Source organism: Anabrus simplex, chromosome 4 (assembly GCF_040414725.1).
Source record: "Anabrus simplex isolate iqAnaSimp1 chromosome 4, ASM4041472v1, whole genome shotgun sequence".
Taxonomy (NCBI): domain Eukaryota; kingdom Metazoa; phylum Arthropoda; class Insecta; order Orthoptera; family Tettigoniidae; genus Anabrus; species Anabrus simplex.
This window is the reverse complement of record NC_090268.1, coordinates 85804584-85826304: the sequence shown is the minus strand read 5'-3', so window position 1 is coordinate 85826304 and position 21721 is coordinate 85804584. Positions and strand designations below refer to the sequence as shown.

General features: G+C 43.3%; 1 protein-coding gene across 1 annotated transcript; it reads left to right on the top strand.

The window, feature by feature from the left end:
- Nucleotides 1-15464: 15464 nt before the first annotated feature.
- Nucleotides 15465-20260, top strand: LOC137500458 (uncharacterized). The gene is made up of 3 exons (XM_068227356.1): nucleotides 15465-15695; nucleotides 16094-16388; nucleotides 20211-20260. Exons 1-3 carry the CDS (start codon nucleotides 15465-15467, stop codon nucleotides 20258-20260), a joined length of 576 nt encoding a protein of 191 aa, XP_068083457.1.
- Nucleotides 20261-21721: the final 1461 nt, after the last annotated feature.

The window sequence follows — 21721 nt, the reverse complement described above, 5'->3', positions numbered from 1 at the left end:
ATCTTGAAGAAGGCAATATGGCATTGCCAGGTGTTTTGGGAAGCTTGAGTGCTCAAATGACCCTTAGAGCTATGCCAGCGAGAGCTACGGCTCTTGGTAGGGCCACCCAAGCCGGACAGGTCTAAGCCGATGAGCCAGACTAAGAGCAATACACTGATTCTCCAGGCTTGGTGTTGTCGTGGGGTCACCAACCCTCCCTGAAAGAAAAAATACTTGTTACGGATCGAAAGGACAAAGGAAATCTGACGGATGTAATGGATAAACGACCCTGGCAGCGAAAACGGCACATAAATCGGTATTTCGCGACATGGAATGTAACATTGAGTAAACCTGGAAGATTACTGAATCTGAAGAAGCAAATGAAGAAATATAATGTGATGGTGCTAGCAATATGGACCAGTAAAGGATGGTAGACTCTGGCGAATCGGAACTAATAAAGAAATCTGAGAGCTGTATAATAAACCAGATATAGAAGCAGAAACAAATAGTAGTAGACTGCAATGGTTGGGAGGTGTAGAAATAATGACAGAGAACAGGAAGGAAAAGAAAGTCTTCGAAGGGAATCCAGAAGGTCGTTATATGAGGGGAAGACCGAGGATCAGATGGTTGGACAGCGTGGAGGAGGATTTGAGAAGGATGAGATTTAGAAGATGGAGAACCAAAGCAGTCAACAGACAAGAGTGAATGGTGATTGTCATTGACGCCAAGCCCCTGAGTAACCAAGGAGTAACTAATTAAGTATGCCATATACACACTTATCTACGACGGATAATAACGGAAATGTTTACGAAAATTAGATTTTTAGTCCAAGTCCCGTGGGACACTTGGTGCGTGTCCCTTCTCGGTGGGTTTACGTGGAGAACAACAGACATTTTACTTTTTTCGATAGAACAGATAATAAGCGGTACAACTGATGCTATTCATACAGCCCGCGCCCTGGTGGAGAAACATAGAGAGAAAAACAAACTTCCACACCTAGCCATTTTGGACTCAGAAATGGTTTTTGACCATGTTGTAACCAAGGTTGAGATTTACAAAACACAACTTTATTATTCGCTTCAAATACAAAATACACTATTTACACAAATAAAATGAAATTTAACTTGAAGCAAAATGAATTAAGAATCTTGAGAAAGAGTCTATCTTTTGTACACTATATACAAGTTTGCAGTATTTACATCCACTTCTATCTCGAAAAGATAGTCCTTGTGATAGCAAAGTCGATAGTCGAAAACTATCCGAAGTACTGACATAAATGTTTTGGAAAGTCCTTCCTTGCTGAGTTCATAAAAGCAAGTTCAATGTTGGAAGAATTCTTACTTGGCGAAACCAAGGGAGCTTGTATTAATTAGGGAAATATAACGGTATGTAATAGTATGACTGGATATGGGCAGCGGAATAAGAGGAGCGGTGACCAGAGGTGATACCTCGTACTGCCAGAAATTCAGTCCACCTGGTCGAAGCACATTTTCAAGAGGAGTAGCCTCCGTGCTCGACGTAGGGTGTATTCTGGAGCTGGACACCGGGGCAAGTGGGCATCAGGACAGGCTGGGAGTTCCTCTTTATAGTACACACACGATGGTTCAGGCACGCGCACTGAGGGCTGCGCGTCGAGGCTAGAAGAATGACACTTGGCGCGCGTGTAGCTGGCTGGCGGAGCGAGAAGGGAGCGCCGGACATACAACACCCTCCCTTCCTAAATACGCCGGTACGGCGTGAAACGGCGGCGGCGCTGGCGGCGGCTGCGATGCTGGGCCGGAGCTGCTGATGTCTCTGTTGGATTGTCCGGAGCTGGGACCGGGCGGAGTGGCGCTGTCTCGTCCTGAAAGGAACCCATGGTTATTAAATGGTCTAAAGCTCGTTCAGCAATAGATTTATGTGGCTGAGCCATAGAATCAATAGCTGGACATGGGCGGTAGCGCAGACGTATCTGGTCTTGATGGCGGCAGATACGTTTCTCCGTAGTCTGTATTTCGTAGAGACGATGACCCAAAGATCTGCAGATGACTCCAGGTATCCAGAGTGGGTTTGACCTGAATGTCCGGGTGTAGACCTTGTCGTTGACTGAGAACTTCGTTGGTGAGGTCTGAGACTGGGCCGGAAGAGGCTGCAACAAAGAAAGTAAAGTTCTGTGAGGTCGTCCATGGAGCTTCTGTGCAGGAGTGATATTATCAGCGCCGGGCAGAGTTCTGTAGTTGCTTAAGAGTTGGAGCAATGCTTGGTCTTTAGTTAAGCCTGAAGAGACAGCTTTTTTCATACTTCTCTTAAATGTTTGTACAAAGCGTTCAGCTTCACCATTAGATTGAGGGTGAAAAGGCGGTGCTAGGATATGACGAATGCCATTATATGTACAAAATTTCTTAAAAGCAGTAGCTGTAAATTGAGGTCCGTTGTCCGAAATGAGTACTTGAGGTAAGCCTTCTGTAGTAAATATTTTCTGTAGAGCACGAATGGTAGCTTCGGTCGTAGTAGTCGAATGCATATCCACTACATATGGAAAGTGCGATAGTGAATCGATGACTATTAACCACATGGAATTGAGGAAAGGACCTGCGAAATCGATGTGAACTCGTTCCCATGGAGTAGTAGCAGGAGGCCATGAAGCGAGATCAGAAGACGGGGCGTTCTGATTCAGTTGACATTGTTCACAATGACGGATGAGCTTTTCGATGGCGGCATCATAATAATAATCGTATGGCCTCAGCTACCGTGTGCAGACATTTCAATTTGACGCCATCTGGCTGTCTGCTCGTCAATTTCGACGTTCCGTTTTACTCTAGGCCCCCACTAGATGGCAGACCGAGTAAACCGAAACTCTCTTGGGCGTCTATGGCTGAGATTTAATTAATTTTGTCGGGTAAACACCAAATGTGTCACCAGAGATCTTTTACATGCCGACATCGTACGACATGGAATGTCGAATGGACTTTTTTCCGCCCTTCAAAAATCCGACTACCTCTGCCGGGTTTGAACCCGCTATCTTGGGATCCGGAGGCCGACACTCTACCGCTGATCCACAGAGGCACCGGGCCAGTAGCAGTGTTGACGTGCTAGTTGCTTCGTTCGGGATATACCCCAATGGCTTTGGTGTAATAATTCGAGAACTTGTTTCTGTAGGCTAAGTGGGATAACCACTCGGAAGATGGTGCCTGCTTCTAGGAGTACGACTCCAGCACGAGTCGTGAGACGATGCTGCATACGATGATAAGGTGCAAGGTGGGCGGGAAGATTGCTCTGAAGAGGCCAACCGTTGCGGATGTAAGTACGCACAGTAGCAAGTGTACTGTCCTTATCCGTAGCTTTAGCTATGCAGGTAGCATCAATAGGAAAACTGGAGACAGTATCTTCAAGTTCTATGTCCAACTGAAGACATTCAGATTCTTGAGAATCGAAGGCAGTATCAGGACCAACTGGTAAGCGTGAGAGGGCATCAGCATTACAATGCTGGGATGTGGCTCGATAGACAATCTGATAGGAATAATCAGAAAGGAACATGGACCATCTTTGAAGCTTTCTGAGGGAATTCTCAGGGATCTTATTACCAGGATGGAATAAGTGTACGAGAGGCTTATGATCAGTAATGATTAGGAAATGGTTGCCATAGAGATATTCATTGAAACGGCGAATACCAAAGATGATGGCTAAAGCTTCTTTCTCTATCTGTGAGTATCGACGTTGATGGTCATTAAGTGTTTTCGAAGCGAAAGCGATGGGGCGTTCCCGTCCATGACGATCCTTCTGGGAGAGAACGGCACCGACACCGTAGTCTGAAGCGTCAGTAGCTAGCGTGATGAGCTTGTCGGGCTGAAAATGAGTGAGTTGTATAGCTTGAATTAAGGCGTTGTTGATGGTTTTCCATGCCTGTTGGCATTGCGGAGTCCATTGAAATTTAACACCTTTTTTACATAGAGCGTTTAATGGAGCTGCCACTGTAGCGAAGCGGGGAATGAACTTATTATAGTAGTTCGCTTTGCCTATGAAGGACTGGAGCTGCTTGAGGTTCTGAGGTGCTGGCATGTTGACGATAGCTGAGACATTCTGTGCACTAGGGCGAATTCCAGTCTTATCAAGTATATGTCCTAGGTAGTGAACTTGAGGCTGAAAGAATGTACATTTAGCGAGATTCGCTCGTAGGCCATTGTCTTTCAATTTCTGGAGAAGGAGGCGTAGATTGTTTAGATGTTCCTGATGATCTTTTCCAGTAACAATAATATCATCCAGGTAGTTAGCACAACCGGGAATGGAGGCAGTGAGTTGAGCTAAATAGCGCTGAAAAATAGCCGCTGAGGATGAAACACCGAATGGGAGCCGCTGGAGCTGGAGCAGTCCGAGAGGAGTGTTGAGTGTTAGAAATTTCTTAGAGTCTTCGTCTAAAAGTAGCTGGAGATATGCTTCTTTAAGATCAACTCGAGAGAAGAATTGTCCACCAGCGAGACGACGGAATAAGTCTTCTGGACGTGGAATAGGAAAGATATCTGTGTCGAGTTGTGCGTTGACTGTAGAGCGAAAATCGCCACAAAGTCGAACATTACCATCAGGTTTCTTGATTACCACTAGTGGAGTAGCCCATTGACTAGAAGTAACTGGTACCACAATGCCAGTTTGTATCCATCTTTCTAATTCTTTCGTGACCAGGTCTTGAAGTGCTAGGGGTACTGGAAGTGCTTTGAGGAAGCGAGGCTTAGCTCCGGATTTCAGCTGTATGTGAGCTGTATAGTCTTTTGCTGTTCCGAGCTGAGAGTCGAAGACTTCAGGAAACTGCTTTAGGAGATCGGTAACGTCAGAAGTAGGATGCAATGTAGATACAACGTTAATGTTGTCATGTATCTGGAAACCAAATAAGTTAAATAGATCCATGCCCATAATGTTGGATGCAGTGTAGTTGTTAACTACGAGAAGAGGAATGGCCTTCTGAATTCCTTTATAACTAGCCTGAAGCTGGATTTGACCTTTAATGTCAATTTTCTTTTTGTTAAACGTCACAAGCTGGATGTCAGCTGGAGAGCATGAAGGGGAACCTAAGTCATGGTAGGTAGCTAGATTAATAATAGAGACAGGTGATCCAGTGTCTAATTGAAAATCGACAGATCGAGTAGAGAATGAGAGAGGAACGATGATCTTGTGAGAATTCCTTGTGGGAAGAGTAAGATTGATCTGGTCAACTTCCATGTCTTGGCGGGGCTGTATATGCTTCGGGCGTGCTGCAGGAGTCTTAGCAGGGCGGAGCGAACTCCGACATACAGTCTTAATGTGTCCAAGTTTATTACATCGTTCACAAGTAGCTTTGAAAAAACGACAGTCACGACGTTCATGATGCTTGAAACAGCCTCGGCAGGAAGGCAGGAGTTTTGAGGTGCTTTTAGAATTGGGCTTCCTTGTAGCATTACGAGAGGGAACCTGGCGAGAATGCTTGGTAGAGAGCGCCTTATCTGGACGGTTCACTGTAGCAGAGGACTTGCGGGCCTGAGTCGAGACTTGAGCAACTTCGTGTGGAGAAGCTATGGCTGCGGCAGTCTTGGTAGTAAGCTCATAAACCGTAGCAATACGCTGGACGTCTTCTAAAGAAGGGTTACTTTGCTTGACAGCGTCAAAACGTATCTTGTCCTCAGGAGTATGTAAAATTACCATGTCCCGAATGAGAGAATCAGTGTAGGGTGAACCACAACCGTCCTTGGAGCATATGAACTGGCAGGGTTTAGCTAGACCACGCAATTCAGTTATCCATTCAGTATGTGTCTGATGGGGTTGCTTTCTGCTCTGAAAAAATTTATAGCGAGCAGCCACTATGTGAGGAGCTTTGGCATAATGTTCAGTGAGACGGGCCAGGAGCTTTGCGAATGGTACCTCAGAAAGGTTTTCTTCTGGACCTAATTTACGTAGTAATTCACACGTAGCATTGCCAACCGAACTAAGAAATAGTGCTCGGCGGCGTTGGTCATCTGTGACAGAATGGCAGATGAAATGCTGTTGTAAGCGTGCTAAATAAACTGACCATTCTTCCTTAGCCGGATCAAAAGCAGAGAACGGAGGAATAGCTGATGGCTGTGTAGAGACAGAAATAGCTTGAATAGCCTGAATTAATGCTGCCTGTTGTTGTTGCATAAACTGTTGTTGTTGCTGCTGTAAGGCTTGGAATACCGTAGCGAGTTGCTCAGCTGTAGCCATTGCGAGATGCGAGCAATAAAGAGCAAGGAGAGCTGTGTGTCAGAACTGGTTGTAGGCGCGACCTTGACCGGTATATGCTGGGAGTGAGAGAGAGAGCAAGCAAACACGCTGGAGCGGGCCACACAGGTGGAGCACACGACAGAGAGCTGTGGAATGTCTGTTGAGTGGGCGACACACTGAGCACTGATTGACTTCGCCGCCAATGTCTAAGTGTAGGAGGGCACTGAGTTTGCTGTACCTCGTTGTGAAGGAGTGGATGAATTGCAAGTTATTATCCTGTCGCCACAGAGTTGGTGACTGGGGCCGATGAATTGGAGTGTTTGTTGCGTTCTATTTTTTTTACCTCGGCGCCATAGAGTTGTGTTGTAACCAAGGTTGAGATTTACAAAACACAACTTTATTATTCGCTTCAAATACAAAATACACTATTTACACAAATAAAATGAAATTTAACTTGAAGCAAAATGAATTAAGAATCTTGAGAAAGAGTCTATCTTTTGTACACTATATACAAGTTTGCAGTATTTACATCCACTTCTATCTCGAAAAGATAGTCCTTGTGATAGCAAAGTCGATAGTCGAAAACTATCCGAAGTACTGACATAAATGTTTTGGAAAGTCCTTCCTTGCTGAGTTCATAAAAGCAAGTTCAATGTTGGAAGAATTCTTACTTGGCGAAACCAAGGGAGCTTGTATTAATTAGGGAAATATAACGGTATGTAATAGTATGACTGGATATGGGCAGCGGAATAAGAGGAGCGGTGACCAGAGGTGATACCTCGTACTGCCAGAAATTCAGTCCACCTGATCGAAGCACATTTTCAAGAGGAGTAGCCTCCGTGCTCGACGTAGGGTGTATTCTGGAGCTGGACACCGGGGCAAGTGGGCATCAGGACAGGCTGGGAGTTCCTCTTTATAGTACACACACGATGGTTCAGGCACGCGCACTGAGGGCTGCGCGTCGAGGCTAGAAGAATGACACTTGGCGCGCGTGTAGCTGGCTGGCGGAGCGATAAGGGAGCGCCGGACATACAACAGACCAGATACCACGTAAGCTTATTTGGAAGGCCCTCCGGTCCCACAGTTTTTCAGAAGCCTATGTCCGATGGACCCAACTTGTCTATGACGAAGTTGCCAGTGTTGTTTACTAACCGGTAAGGATATCACCCTCAGTTCCTATCAATGTTGGGGTTCATCAGTGTTCAGCACAGTCACTTCACTTGTTTATCCTATATATGGATACAGTCACGGCTGACATCCAGACGCCATACACAACTTATATGTTGATGACGTGTTCCTTGCGGATCAGTTCCAAATGAATCTCGAAACCTCCTGCAAATGTGTAAAGACCGATTAGGGGAATATGGATTGGGCCTTAACATCACTAAAACCGAGTATGTGAAATGTGGCGTGCAGACTGCTGGTACCATTCGCAGAGCGAAAATTACAGCAGTCTATTAGGAGAGTGGAAGAGGGGACTTTAGGATACGGCTTTCGTTTTTCAACCGCAAAGACCACTGTTTTGCACTTTTGCCGCAAGAGCACACTTCACTCGCATCCTGATCTTTATTTTGGAAATATCGCTCTTCCCGTAGTTACACCGATTCCTCGGGCTCCTACTCTATAGCACATTATAGCACGTGTGCGGCAGTAAAAAGTGCAATGGACCAAGAAGTTGAATATTTTGAAGTTTCTTAGCAGTACTAATTGGGAGGGTGACCGCACGGTGCTCCTACGATTTTATAGGGCACATATTTTATCCAGGTTAGACTACGGCAGTGCAGCATATGTATGAGGAAGGTAAAGCGTCCTTGGAAACTGAATAGCATCCACCACAGCGGGGTTAGGTTGACAACGAGAGCTTTTCGTACAAGACCCATTGCTAGCCCGCTACTGAAGCTGATGTGCCGCCTTACACCTGAGGCGCCAGCAAATGCTTCTGACCTATGCAGCAAATTTACGACAGATGCCCCTTCACGTAAACTATCCTTGCGTATTCCACAAGGAATGCCGTCGGCTGTACGCTGCTTATCCTCGAGCAACGCGGCCGGTTGGAATACGCTTGGATAGCTGTCACAGATTGTTTGTTGTACCTTAGGTTTCATACCTTGTCACACAACCAAATGTGGTAACTCCGTGGATAATACAACGACATGAAATGATCCTGGATCTGCACACTGGCCCGAAGGAAAACGCGGACCTATCGATTTATCTGAGGCCCTTTCCTTCCGTTGTTGGCCGCTATCCAGGTTCAGTCGTCGTCTACACGGATGGTTCGAGGGCAGAAATGAAAGTGGGCTGTGCGTTCGTTATCGATAACGATAGGTTTCTTTTAGCTCTCCCAGAAACTTTTAGTGTGTACACAGCAGAGCTCTATGCTATCTGTGAAGCTTTGCGGTACGCATGTGCGATGAGCGCCGACACATTCTGGTGTGTACTGACTCCTTGAGCTCGCTACAGTCTACTGATACATGTTTTCCTCGGCACCCTCTGGTGCAGCGGATCCAGAACCTACTGGGCGGGTGTTCAGTTGCCGGCACTAGAATCACGTTTATGCGGCTCCCAAGCTACATGTGTGTAGAGGGAAACGAGTAAGCAGATAAGACTGCCAAGGAGGCAGTTACATTGCTGCCTCCGTTGCCTTACAAGGTTCCAGCAAGTGATATTCGCTCTCAGCTGAGACAATTGGTTATGTCACACTGGGTTATGGAGTGACAGGCCTGCAACTCCACTTCCAAATAAGCTGAGAGCGATAAAATGTACAACGACGGTATGAAGGACTTCCCTTCACGCTTCTCAAGGAAAGCAGTGGTATTATGTCATCTTCGGATCGGCCACGGTGTAGTAACGCACTCCTATTTGCGCAAAGTTACAGAGTAAAATATGAGACCTCAGGGGAATGAGGAATGGGCAGCTGACTAAATGCCTGACCTTGACTGAGTCATTTGCGGCTAGTGAGGAATGTGTGAAGAATGACTTGAAGCTTTATCTTCAATGTCTTACTTACAGCATGAGTGAAAGATAAATGATGTTACAGCTGATTAAGTGAATGCATGTAAAATGCGTCGCGCGGGCGATGTTGGCATCCTAGTGATATTATAATGCATCGCAAAGGGCGACGTTTGCCAGTTCTAGGGTTAAAATACTGTAGTTTCTGGGAAGGGGAGGGCATTGCGGTTCGGATACAACATTCGTTTTAAGTTCATAATCTCTGTTCATCGTCATATTTTTTTTTAATTTTAGTCAGTGGATTGATTTTGGAATTCTTTTTAACTCTCAATATTGTGAGTTGGATCCGCTGATTACTTTGAATTCATATTCGTCCATTGATTCTTCATCATCAAGTTTGGCATTCTCGTCAGTATATGAATTTTGGAATTTTAAATTGCTATTTCATTTCGCCTCATTTCGTACCATAAGGGGAAGATGACCTGGATAATAGGCCCCTTTAAAATAAGCATCATCATCCCCGTCAACATCAAAAATAAAACAGTGCATGTTTATTGTCGTGTGCTATACGAAGCACGATTCGTACTAAGTCTATGCGGAACTGTTTGCGCAAGAGTTTAAGACTGGAAGTGTTTTGGGAAACCTCCAGCAAGGTCTTCAATGCATAAGTTAATGGAAAAATGGCGTGAAATGGGCACTGCAGAGAATAAAAACCGCAACTATCCCGAAAGAGTTCGAACACCAGAAGACATTGCTCGAATGAAGGAAAGCGTGGAACGAAGTCCGACGAAATCTTAACTCCGTTTATCAGTAAAAGCAAAACAAAGCAAAGTCACCTCCGTACAGGCCATGAAAGCCCTTGGAGGAGTGGAAGGTAAAGGCTTTCACTATTGTTAAACTCAGCACGTGATGGGATAGAGTGGTTAGCTCTACGCCCGGCCGTCTTTGCCCCCAGGAATTAACCTGGTACTCATTTTTGGTGTAGGCTAAGGGAACCTCAGGACCATATGCACCTCCGTAAGTGGAAATCTCGTTTCTTTATTTTTACGACTTCCTGACGGGGATTCGAACCCACGTCCTTCCGAGCGAACCGAGCACGCCTTTACCGCCTCGACCGGGCAGCCCCTTCCGTTTATCAGTGCAGGTGGAATTAAGAGACTGCCGTGTCGAAACATTGTCAAAAATGATCTGCATCTACATCCTTACTAATTTACTGTTGTGTATGCGTCAGAGCGTCCAGACCAACCTTCGCGTGTTGAATTCTGCCGGTGGTTTCTCAGTGAAGTGGATTCAGGACGTTTGGATCCTCATGTTTTCATTTCTTCAGATGAGGCCATTTTCAGCATCTTATGTGATGTTCGTCAACAATGAAATGAAATGTCGTATGGCTTTTAGTGCCGGGATATGCGAGGACGGGTTCGGATCGCCAGGTGGAGGTCTTTCTATTTGACTCCCGTAGGCGACCTGCGCGTCATTATGAGGAAGAAATGATGAAGACAGCACATACACCCAGCCCCCGTGCCATTGGATTAACCAATTAAGGTTAAAATCCACGACCCGGCCGGAAATCGAACCCGCGACCCTCTGAACCGAAGGCCAGTACGCTGATCATTCAGCCAACAAGTCGGACTTCGTCAACAATGGTAAATCCCACGTCAGTCCTATTGTAAATGATTTCTGAGCCTCTTTTATTTTGCTCACCCGGTACTGTCGCCACTCCAACTGCACACTGCGCTGCTCCATACAAAACTCAGTATAGTACGCGCACCTTTTAGCGATAGATCCTGGAGTGAGGAGTAAGCAGGGAGCTCTCCCGGTTCCGGTAATACTGCCAACTGAATGGAAATGAAATCTGAATTGAATATATAATATTATCCATCGATATGACTTTTCTATACCTTAATTATTTTAAGTCAACAACTGTGCCACAAACACACACATTATACAGCATTTCTCAATGTGAATCTTATTCCTAGCGTGAATTCTATAGTTTCGCTTTGCTGTGTAAACAACAACAGTACTAGTATGTAAAGTGTACGCCAGATGTCGCACAGCGATGCATAAGTGATTCATAGTTTGTGTTTCAAAGGTTGCCAATACGAATCTCGAAGATAACCGAGGTCGACCGATTCAGCACTAGGGTGTCCATCTGTCACTAAAAGGTGTGCATACTATAGGTTCCATAGACGGCATCAGACTTGCACGTCATCAGTAGGCCCACCCTTTTGGCCACATATGGTTTCTTACGTTCTCAACCACTGGGACAGCCGTGGAGTTTTATTAAACTATATATTATTATTATTATTATTATTATTATTATTATTATTATTATTATTATTATTATTATTATTATTATTATTATTATTAATAGACAGGTCACTCCATATGTGAACGATGAAGGGTTACTGTGATAAACTAAAATATCTGTAGAGAAAGGTGTCTCTGCTCTTACACAATGATCTGTTTCAGATAGACCAGCGCAACGTGTGATCTCCATCTCACCTATGGATTCAGTTTGGAACACGCAGAATGATGACCCAATTCCATTTTCAGACTACTTTACTCAGGAATATTCAGGAAGATGGAGACGGTAGTTTTGGGATAATACCAAACAAGCTCTTCTCAGCATTCGCGAAGAAGAGGAGCTGGCGCAACGTAGTAGGCTTTTTTTGTAAACGTGATAGCGTTTTGTGAACTAGACTGCTAAGAGCATGTCATTTATAACCAATATTGTACAATAAATGTCAACAAACTTTGAAATTTCAAAATATATTAATAATTATGTCATTCGTTCCTTCCCTTCCACCACCTTCCCCACACCCTGATGGGGTCGCGTTTGTGAACTGTGTCGATCATGAGGACTTAGCATATCATTTTACAGCAGAAAGCCCTTACTGACACCAATTCTGTGTGTTTCTGTGGTTGTTGGTATTTTGATGTGTTGTGTTTATGGAGAAAAATATATTGACACAAACACAAATACCCAGCCCCGAGAGAGGGAATTTAACCAAACGCGGATAAAATCCCTGAATCGGCTGGAAATCGAACCAAAGGCCCTTCAGACAAGGAGCTGGACAATTCTCTAACAGGCTCTTGAATTGCTTAATGCGTGGGCAAAATTTATGACGTATAAGTCAAAATACGCATTCGGGGCCGATGACCTCGATGTTACGCCCCTTTAAGCAACAAGCATCATCATCAAAATATGTACAATTGAAAATGTTCTTGTTTCCGAGGTTATGTACTGACAAACATATAAATGACTAATTAGTTGTTGTTTTTTTTTGTTTTGTTTTTTTTGGTGTAAAATGTACTGTATTTTATGGGATAACCAATGAAATAAAATTTGTAAAATGAAATGCGAGATATGCTACCTGATCGTTGAAGCTCAATATGGTTTGGTGCATGTGGAATGTCAGATTAAATGATAACGTGATTTCCCAAACAAACATCACATCTAGATAATATCAGTGTATTCTGTAGAACATATTAAATACCCAAGGATGTGACCCCCTGCGTGTGGGGGTCGCACATGTAGATTACACCCGCGGATCCCCTGTATGACGTAAGAGGCAACTAAAAGGGGCGACCTAGGCGCGGAGATGGATTGCGATTTGGTATAATGTGTTGGACCCCCTGTGGGTGGGAGGGGCTGAATACCTTCACAGGTAATCCCTGCCTATCATAGAAGGCGATTAAAAGGGTTATGTGGCCATGGTCTCCTCTTTATATTTTATTCTTTTTTGAGGGTTAGTTAGAGCGATTCCAAATTCTTGATGTGCGTGCTGCTCGGAGATGGGCCTCTTATGTGTGCGATCACGCCCGAGAGCCCGCTTGTGACCACCCAGGGATCTTGCAGGTGGGAGTGTCATTTACCCTTGGCAGTAGTATCCGCACCCCCTGTGGTTGGGGGACGCAGATGAAGAATACACTCACGGTACCCCTGCCTGTCGTAAGAGGCGACTAAAAGGGGCCCAAGGGGCTCTCAACGTGGAAGCGTGGGTTGGCGACCAAGGGGCCCTTAGCTGAGTCCTGGCATTGCTTCCACATACTTGTGCTAGGCCCCTTACTTTCATCTATCCTCTCTGTCATCCCTTGGTCAACTCTTGTTCTTTTCCGACCCCGGCGGTATTAGAGCATTCGAGGCCTAGGGAGTCTTTCATCTTCACGCCCATCGTGGCACTTGCCTTTCTTTGTCCCTTACTTCATTTTTCGAAGTGACGGATCTCTACTTTTTCTTCTTTTTCCTCTCTCTACCCCCTATGCGTGGGGGATGCAGACGAAGAATACAACTACGGTATCCCCTACTTGTTGTAAGAGGCGACTAAAAGGGGCGACCAAGGGATAATCAAATTAGAACCATGAAACTATTCGTGAATTGTACCACCACGCGGGGAACACCATGGGTCGCTTTTCCTTGCGCGTAGTACCACCATGTTAGGTACGAAATAGGTTTATGATCAGTAGCAAACGAGAGCGCGACGGCTTTTACAGTACCTGTGGTTAGTAGCACGATAATAGCGACACCATGGGATGACGGAACCCATGGTTCTGGCTTGCCTATGATTAGTACCCATTATATGAGGAACAGCGCGGGAAAGTACGAGTCCCTCTGGTTAGTACACTTATTGTAAGTGATGAACACCATAGGTTTGCGTTGCCTGTCAATGGCGCCGCAATGTGCGAAACACAGTAGGTCTGTAATACATGTGCGAATTTCATTACCTGTGAGTAGTACCATAATGTGTGGAATACCGCGAGTCTACGCTACTCTTGATTAGTACCGCAATATGACAAGTACCAAGGCTCTAATTTTTTAGAGATAAATACCATTATGAGGGGCCGATGACCTGGACTTTGGACCCGTTTCGACAACAAGCATAATCGATTGAGCATCGTACTATAGAAGCAGTCCCTTGGTCCGTAATACTGTTGTGTTGTGCGAGCTTCTGTGCATGTGAGGCATTGTGGGTCGGATCCACTGATCGTTTTAAATTCATATCCATCCTTCCATTCATTCTTCGTCCTCAGGCTTTGAATTGTGGTCAGTGGAGGATTTTGGACTTTTAATTTGTCATCTCATTTCGTCTCATTTCGTACCATTAGGCGTCGATAACCTCGATGTTAGGCCCCTTTAAACAACAAACATCAATCAATCATCAGTAGTATCCGCGTCATAACACAGGTTCCCACACAGCTGAATGTCAGAAGGACATATTATTATTGTTGTTGTTTTTATTTTTATTTTTCTCTATATTTAGTGCTCTGTATACGCTCTAGTTCTAGTGCTCATTGCCTCAGTCATCCCGTAGTAGGCATTGTCCCACGTTGGACCCCGAGCAATACCGGCTACGACCAGGTGGGTATTGCCTTGGCCTCTTGGTTCGGCTACAGATACCCCTGATCGGAGTGGGTCACATTCGGGGAGGATGACTTCGAGATGGCTTCCAAAACGTCTTCGACCTGCCCAAGGTGGTCCCCCACCGAAGTCTTTGGCCTGTGATTCCTTGAGGGGTTTAACCCCCTGGGAAAAAGCGCAGCGTGAAAGAATGGGATCCAGCTTCCCTAGGTTTCTGATTGCTTCCAGAACTGATGCGAGTGACTTCAAGCTTGTAAAGTCTACTTTGTTTAGCAGGCACATTCATCAACATATTCCGGATATTTTGGGCACAGCTCCAATTATATGAACTGTATGTAACCTTTTTGATCAGAATACAAACCCTCCTGCTAATCTTAAAACACAGGCAGTAACAGAAATCAAACCCAGGCCTTCGAGAATGGCAGCTAATAGCACTAACCGTTACTCTAAGAGACCCAGTGTGTGGGGGACGCAGATCAATGTACCCTCGGTATCACCTACCTGTCCTAAGTGACGACTAACAGGGGCACCAGAGGCTCTCAACTTGGGAGTGTGGGTTGGCGACTACGGGGCCCTTAGCTGAGTCCTGACATATATCCTGTCAGGCCTCCGTTTGTCAACTCTTGTTCTTTTCTGACCCCGACAGTATTAAAGCATTCGAGGCCCAGGGGCCTGTTTCATAAAACTAACTAATAATATTAGCTAATAATATTAGAACTCATAAAACAAATTATTAGTTGTCAAAATTCTGTTTCATAAAGATGTATGCCTGACTAATAAAATGGCTTCACTAATAATATTAGTTCATTAGTCAGCTGATACAGTTTGAGGTTAGAATCGATTTGTTGCATGTTCTTACAGTAGTTTGTTTTCGTTCCTTGCAGTAGGCTAGCGCTTGACCCACTCATACTCTGTGCTTTTTGTGTTTGACTACAACCGGAACCGGCTATTCAGTGCAGTTTCAGATTCTTGTCAGTTTATATAGGCTACAATGGGTAAAATAAATGACAATAATGTCAGGAAAGAAAGTTTCCTTAGAAAAGTGCTGGAGTTGAAGGGGCAGTTGTTCGGAGCCTTTTCACTAACCGTGACAAAGGACTCGAAGAGGCAAGCATGGATGGAACTGCGGGATTATGCTGTGGCTATTGGGCTGGTCACAGCCGACAAAGATCACACTTATGTGCGGGATGCTACTTGGCCTAACATGAGGAGCAGAACAGTGGTAAGTTTTAGCTGTTGTTTTTCTCTTAGTTGGAGGTTATGTTAGTGTTTATTTACTAACTTCAAGCCACCCTTTTCTCAACTGGGTGTCGATATTTTTTAAAGGGGGAGAGGGGGAAATAAGGAGACTATTAGCTCCGCAGTATAGTTTACTGAACTGTATACTACCCATAGTCATTTAACATTATGCATCATACAGCCATCCTTTGTGTTTTTATGACTGTGACTGAGCAGAACATAACCTAAAATGAATTCCAGTGATATTTATAAATCTTTGTTATAATATGCAAAAAAGCATACAAAAATTATTGTATACAATAGATGTAGGTAGTATTTTAGTATAGACAGTTACAACAGGATGTCCTTCTTCTAGACTTACATGGTTTCTTTTATTTACAGGCAAAAGTTGATAATGCTTATCAGACAGGAAGTGGGGGAGGAAGTAGCAAAAAATTAGATGTCATAGACCACCTTGTTCTTGACATTATCGGAAGAGAATCTCCTGTTTTACAGGGATTCGGAACAGAAGATTCTCTTGGAGAAATCGTTCTTCCTACAATGGGACCAACTTCCGCTTCAACCAGTGACTATATAGTGGCGTTGGAAGAAAGTAGGCCTATATCTGCCACTGAAATTGATGGAAGCTGGCAAAATGGAGAGCTCCAGCATCAGCAGGAGACACCTAAGGCTAGAGGTAAGCTGGAAATGATTTAACTTAAGACTGTATTCTGGTATCTAATTCCACCTCTTGACTGCGACTTCTTTGTGTGGCTTTAAACTTACAGGCTCAGGCTGCCCGCTAGTAACCAAGATCTGTTTTCCCTGGATTACATTTAGTGGAACACTGTTCATAATAATGTGATGCTTGAGCATGTTTATCATACTCTGGTATAGTCATCTTGAAACATATTTTGCATGAACACTAATGGCATAAAGAAGTTGAAATAAATGTATCATATGTCAAAAAAGCTACACTTCATCATAAAATATAAATCTGTGAAGTGGATCATCGCAATCCCATTGTACACAGCCACTACAACCAACAAAAATTGACTACATTGCTCACAGCAAGCCATCAGTCATTCCTCTAATGCCTGTGCTCATCAGGGACCCTTTCTTGAAATTGGCACGAGTGAGCATGCCAGTTTTAAACATGCTCATAACAGAAACGTGTGGATTATTGTTCAGAAACGTGGGTACGTTCCCAGTTCTTGTCGCAAATGGAAGTGTCGTTAAATATGTAAGCTGGTCAACTAATGTGTACAAAAGAAACACACCACTGACACAGTACTTTATTTGTAGAATTCTTTTCTGTGATAATTTCCTTTTTCTATAATATTTTCTCCTTAATAGCAAGGGAAAATCTGGAACAAATATTTGTTTATAGGAAGGGGAGTTAGGGATTGGAATAACTTACCAAGGGAGATGTTCAATAAATTTCCAATTTCTTTGCAATCATTTAAGAAAAGGCTAGGAAAATAACAGATAGGGAATCTGCCACCTGGATGACTGCCGTAAGTGCAGATCAGTAGTGATTGATTGATTGACAATACTTGAGCACCTCTACGGTATGTAAATTATATGGGCAGATTTTAAAACATTGGGCGTTTGAAAAAAAAACATTAAGAAGATAAGAGTTATTGTCTTTTTAATCTGTAATATTATAATTTAAATTTTGGTTCAACGATTACAAGGAAATTAGGCCTACAAATTTATATTATTATTCCTAGCATTTACCCGTTGGTGCAAGGTCCACCATTTTGCACGATCTTGGGCATCGTGTGGTCTTAACATGAGAGTCTTCGTATCATTTACTGTGTCATGCCAGCTTTGCTCTGGACGTTCGTGTGGACGTTGCCCATTAATTTCAAAGGAGTGAGTTAAATTGGCTCTGGGCGAGTTGGCCATGCGGTTAGGGGCGCGCGGCTGTGAGGTTGCATCCGGGAGATAGTAGTTTCGAATCCCACTGCGAAAGCCCTGAAGATGGTTTTCTGTGATTTCCCATTTTCACATCAGGCAAATGCTGGGGCTGTACGTTAATTAAGGCTACGACCGCTTTCTTCCAACTCCTAACCCTTTCCTATCCCATCGTCGCCTTAAGACCTATCTGTGTTGGTGCGACATAAAGCCGCTAGCCAAAAAAAAAAAAAAAAAAAAAAAGGAACAAACTGTTCCAGATGCGGCACACAGGACATGACCATACCATTTGAGATGCTTTTCCTGTGCTTTCTCAGTGATGGGTGCAATGCTCATTTGCTAGTGAATGGTGTCGTTTTTGATATGATACAAGTGTGATGCCATTTCCATATTATACAATTTATTAACTTCATTATATATACCCGCATTGACTTTTGCTCACCTGTAATGGAGTGTGTTCCACCTTCCAATACCTATTTTATTGTAGGCCTTTATATGTTTAGGACTAACACATTACACACGGTATTGACAATAATTAGGACAAAAAATAGCTGAAGATGTCTCTAATAGAGACTAAAACATAATAGCCGAATATGTGTCTATTACAGATTATTTATAAAGGCTGGTGTTTAACAATTTATTCCTGTCATTAGTCTTAGGGTACCCATTTTCTGGAAAAATAGGGAAAGCATGGAAAACACAGGGAAATGACTTGTCACATCAAAATTAATCTTTCAGTGTAATACTGTACCCAAACGTAATGATCGAGTGAGACTGATATTAGGCGCGACACGAGCCGAACGCAGTGAGTAGTATTTTGAAAGAGAGATAGAGACAGATAGTGAACACATGCGGTAATGAAGAAGAGTGAATGAAAAAGAGAGACATACTTGCACGAACCGCTCAAATGTTCCATCAGCCGTATTGTTCCAAATACAGTGTGTCCCACTCCCAGCATGGCCGGGAGACTACATGCATGTTCTGAGCGGTATATTCATAACCTTCTGCGTATTCTGTGTCCACTATTACTACATTTATTGCTTACTCATGCACCCAACAGCCTTCATCATGAGTACTAACCTCTTTAATTTCACTATGTACGGAGGATTTTGAGATACCGACTTCTTGTGCAACACATTGTACAGATGTAGTGGGAGATCGTACGAATGATGTGTTAATGTCGATATTTTTTTCTAATAGAATCCCTCGTTTCAGTTTAGGAATCACAACATTAAGTGATCCTGTTAATTTATTCACGAGATATCTGTTTCTTTACCTGGAAGAGGAACCCCGGGAAATCTCTTCTGAAATTGCCTACTCACCTCTTTACGAGTCGGTTTTTACATATGTGTCATACATAAGAATTCTTTGTTCTAGTATGAATTTAACTGGCATTTCAACATTGTAGTAATGTAATTAATCTAATTAATTCTACTGTAATTCAGCCCCACACGGTCTTGTAACAAATGTATCGCTTCACGGCTTCCCACGACACACAAACTCGAGTACTATACGCGAACTTTTTCTTGAGCCCGATTTTTACGGGGTGAGGGGTAAGGAGGGAGCGTTGACGGTTCCGGTTATACTGCCAACTGGATGGAAATGAAATCTGAATTGAATCGATAATATGATCGATCGATATGAATTTTCTAAACATTTATTATCTTACGCCAACAACTCTGTTACACATACATTATTTAACATTATACAACATTTCTCGATGCAAATCTTGTTCCTAGCTTGAATTATTATATAGTTTGGCTTTGCTGTGTAAACAACATCAGTACTAGTTCGTAAAGTGTACGCCAGATGTCGCACAGCAATGCATAGTTTGTGTTTCAAAGGTTGCCAATATGGATATCGAAGATAACCGAGGTCTACCGATTCAGCACTAGGGAGCTCAGGGCTCAAGAAAAGGTTTGCGTATAGTAACTGACCTCATGGCAATGCAGTGAGTCAGCATGAGATTATGAATACACCGCCCGGAGTGTGTATGTCGACTACCAGCTCCTCTGGGAGCGTGACACACTGTACCAGCTTCTCCACCGTAGCTACCATTGTGGACTTCACTCATAACCCTGGCTGGGGCCCTCCGTATTTATTTGGGGATGCAGCCTCTGAAGGTTGGCGGGCTCCCCCGAGGCAATCACAAATCAATGGGAAAAAGGTATTATCTATGAACATTTAATTTTTCTATCAAGGTCTGGAATTACGTTTCATTAAGAGTGAATTTTAAGCTACACCACATGTAATACTAGATACATCACACGTCTCTTGCACTGCCTCCTTTAAGCGGTTACCACAAGTACCGGTATGTCTTTTTCATTAAATGTCTTTCGCTACCACACGTGCGCACTCTATCTGTCTCCATCTCTCTCTCTCTCAAACTACTACTCGCTGCGTATGACTCACGTCGCATCTAATATCAGTCTCTCTCGATCATTGCATCTGGGGTACAGTCTTAAATTGAAAGATTAAATTTGTCCATAAAATGGGTACCCTGAGATCAATAGTGGGAATAAATTATTAAACATTAGCCAATATAAATTAGCTTAACTGTAAGTCTTAACTTTCACCTAATTTTCTCCTTTTTTTATAGGTACTGTCAAGAAGAGAGTACTCGTCCAGCATCCCGAGGAAACGAAATAGAGTCCCTCAAAAAACGGAAGCTTCAACTTGAAGTCCGGAAGCTGGAGCTGGAGGTGTGGGAGAAGGAAAATTTACTCAATATCGAGCATTCACCCCTCACAAGTGGTGTTCAGGAACGTGGAAAAAAGGAACTTTCTGTACCAAACGAATATTTAATTGTAGAAAACAATGATGGTAACTTTGTTGTAGTTCAGCCTCTGATGTAAAAAGTGTTAATAAAAATCATAAAAAGCACAAAATTACTGTGTTGGGTGTTCATATGATTTGTCTTTTATGCATCACAATGTCTGTTCACACGAAGTGGTCGTAAAGGAATTGCAGTTTTTCTTGAGCCTGGACTGGAACCTCCTCACCCTCCTGAATATCCTCTTGCTCCAAATGATCCTCTTCCATTTCAGGAGCCATGTAGTTATCTAGACGTCTTGACAGGTTACAAAGTACTACACAAGCATTGATAACTTTACAAGCAAAGGTGGGATTTAATCGCATACCAATGCTAAGGACAGGAAATTTTTCTTTAAGGAGTCCTATTGCACACTCTATAACCCTCCTTGTTTTTTTATGTGCTCTTAAAAATCTTTGTTGAGACTGACTAGCAAAATCTCGGATTACTGGTGGTATGAGCCAAGATTTTAAAGGATAGATGGAGTCTCCAAGCAGAACTGCACCATGGAAAGGTCTCCAGCCATTAGTCATCCTATTGTTCAAGCCACTTAATCTTAGAACCCTAGCATCGCTGACACTGCCAGGCCAGTTTGCACATACATAGTAGAATTCTAAATTTGGCCCACATACTAGCAGAACATTCAAGGAATGTTTCCCATGTCGATCAACAAATGCCGGTTCATATGCACTTGGTGCATCAATTTTGATAAGTGTTCCATCAAGTACTCCACAAATTAAAGGAATACCACCAAGTTCAGTGAATCTGGCAACTACTTCACCACAGTCAGCTGGCCAACATACAACATCCTGAAGAAGAGTGTTATTTATCGCAGTCACAACTCGGTGCACAACTCTGCAGACTGTTGCTTTTGAAACACCATGCATATCAGAAATACAATGATACTGTGCACCACTACCTAACCAGTGTAGTGCAATCTGAAGCTGCTGTTTTGAGGTTAGTGCTTCATTCCTTGCAGTGGGAGATTCTAAGATATTACCAATCCTATCAAGCACATATTCAAATGTTCTGTAATCTAACCTAAATCTCTCATTGTATTCATATGATTGTTCCATACCAGTATAGGCTGTTCTTGGTCTAAAAGTTCTTGGACGGTGAATATAAACTCTCTCCTCATCACTATTTGAATCAGAGTCAACCATTTCACTGATCTTCACAATTTTATGCCAATATATCAATATACCACACACTTTGGTTTCACTAATAATATGAAATATGAGTCAAAATACACCAATAGAAATAATCCCAATAATATGAGTAAATTTTATTAGTTATGT

Bases quoted from the DNA above. Each gene is read 5' to 3' on its own strand.
- LOC137500458 (XM_068227356.1), top strand. From the start codon at position 15,465: ATGGGTAAAATAAATGACAATAATGTCAGGAAAGAAAGTTTCCTTAGA. The intron at 15,696-16,093 runs GTAAGTTTTAGC...TTTTATTTACAG, and splicing joins ACATGAGGAGCAGAACAGTG to GCAAAAGTTGATAATGCTTA. The intron at 16,389-20,210 runs GTAAGCTGGAAA...CTTTTTTTATAG, and splicing joins GGAGACACCTAAGGCTAGAG to GTACTGTCAAGAAGAGAGTA.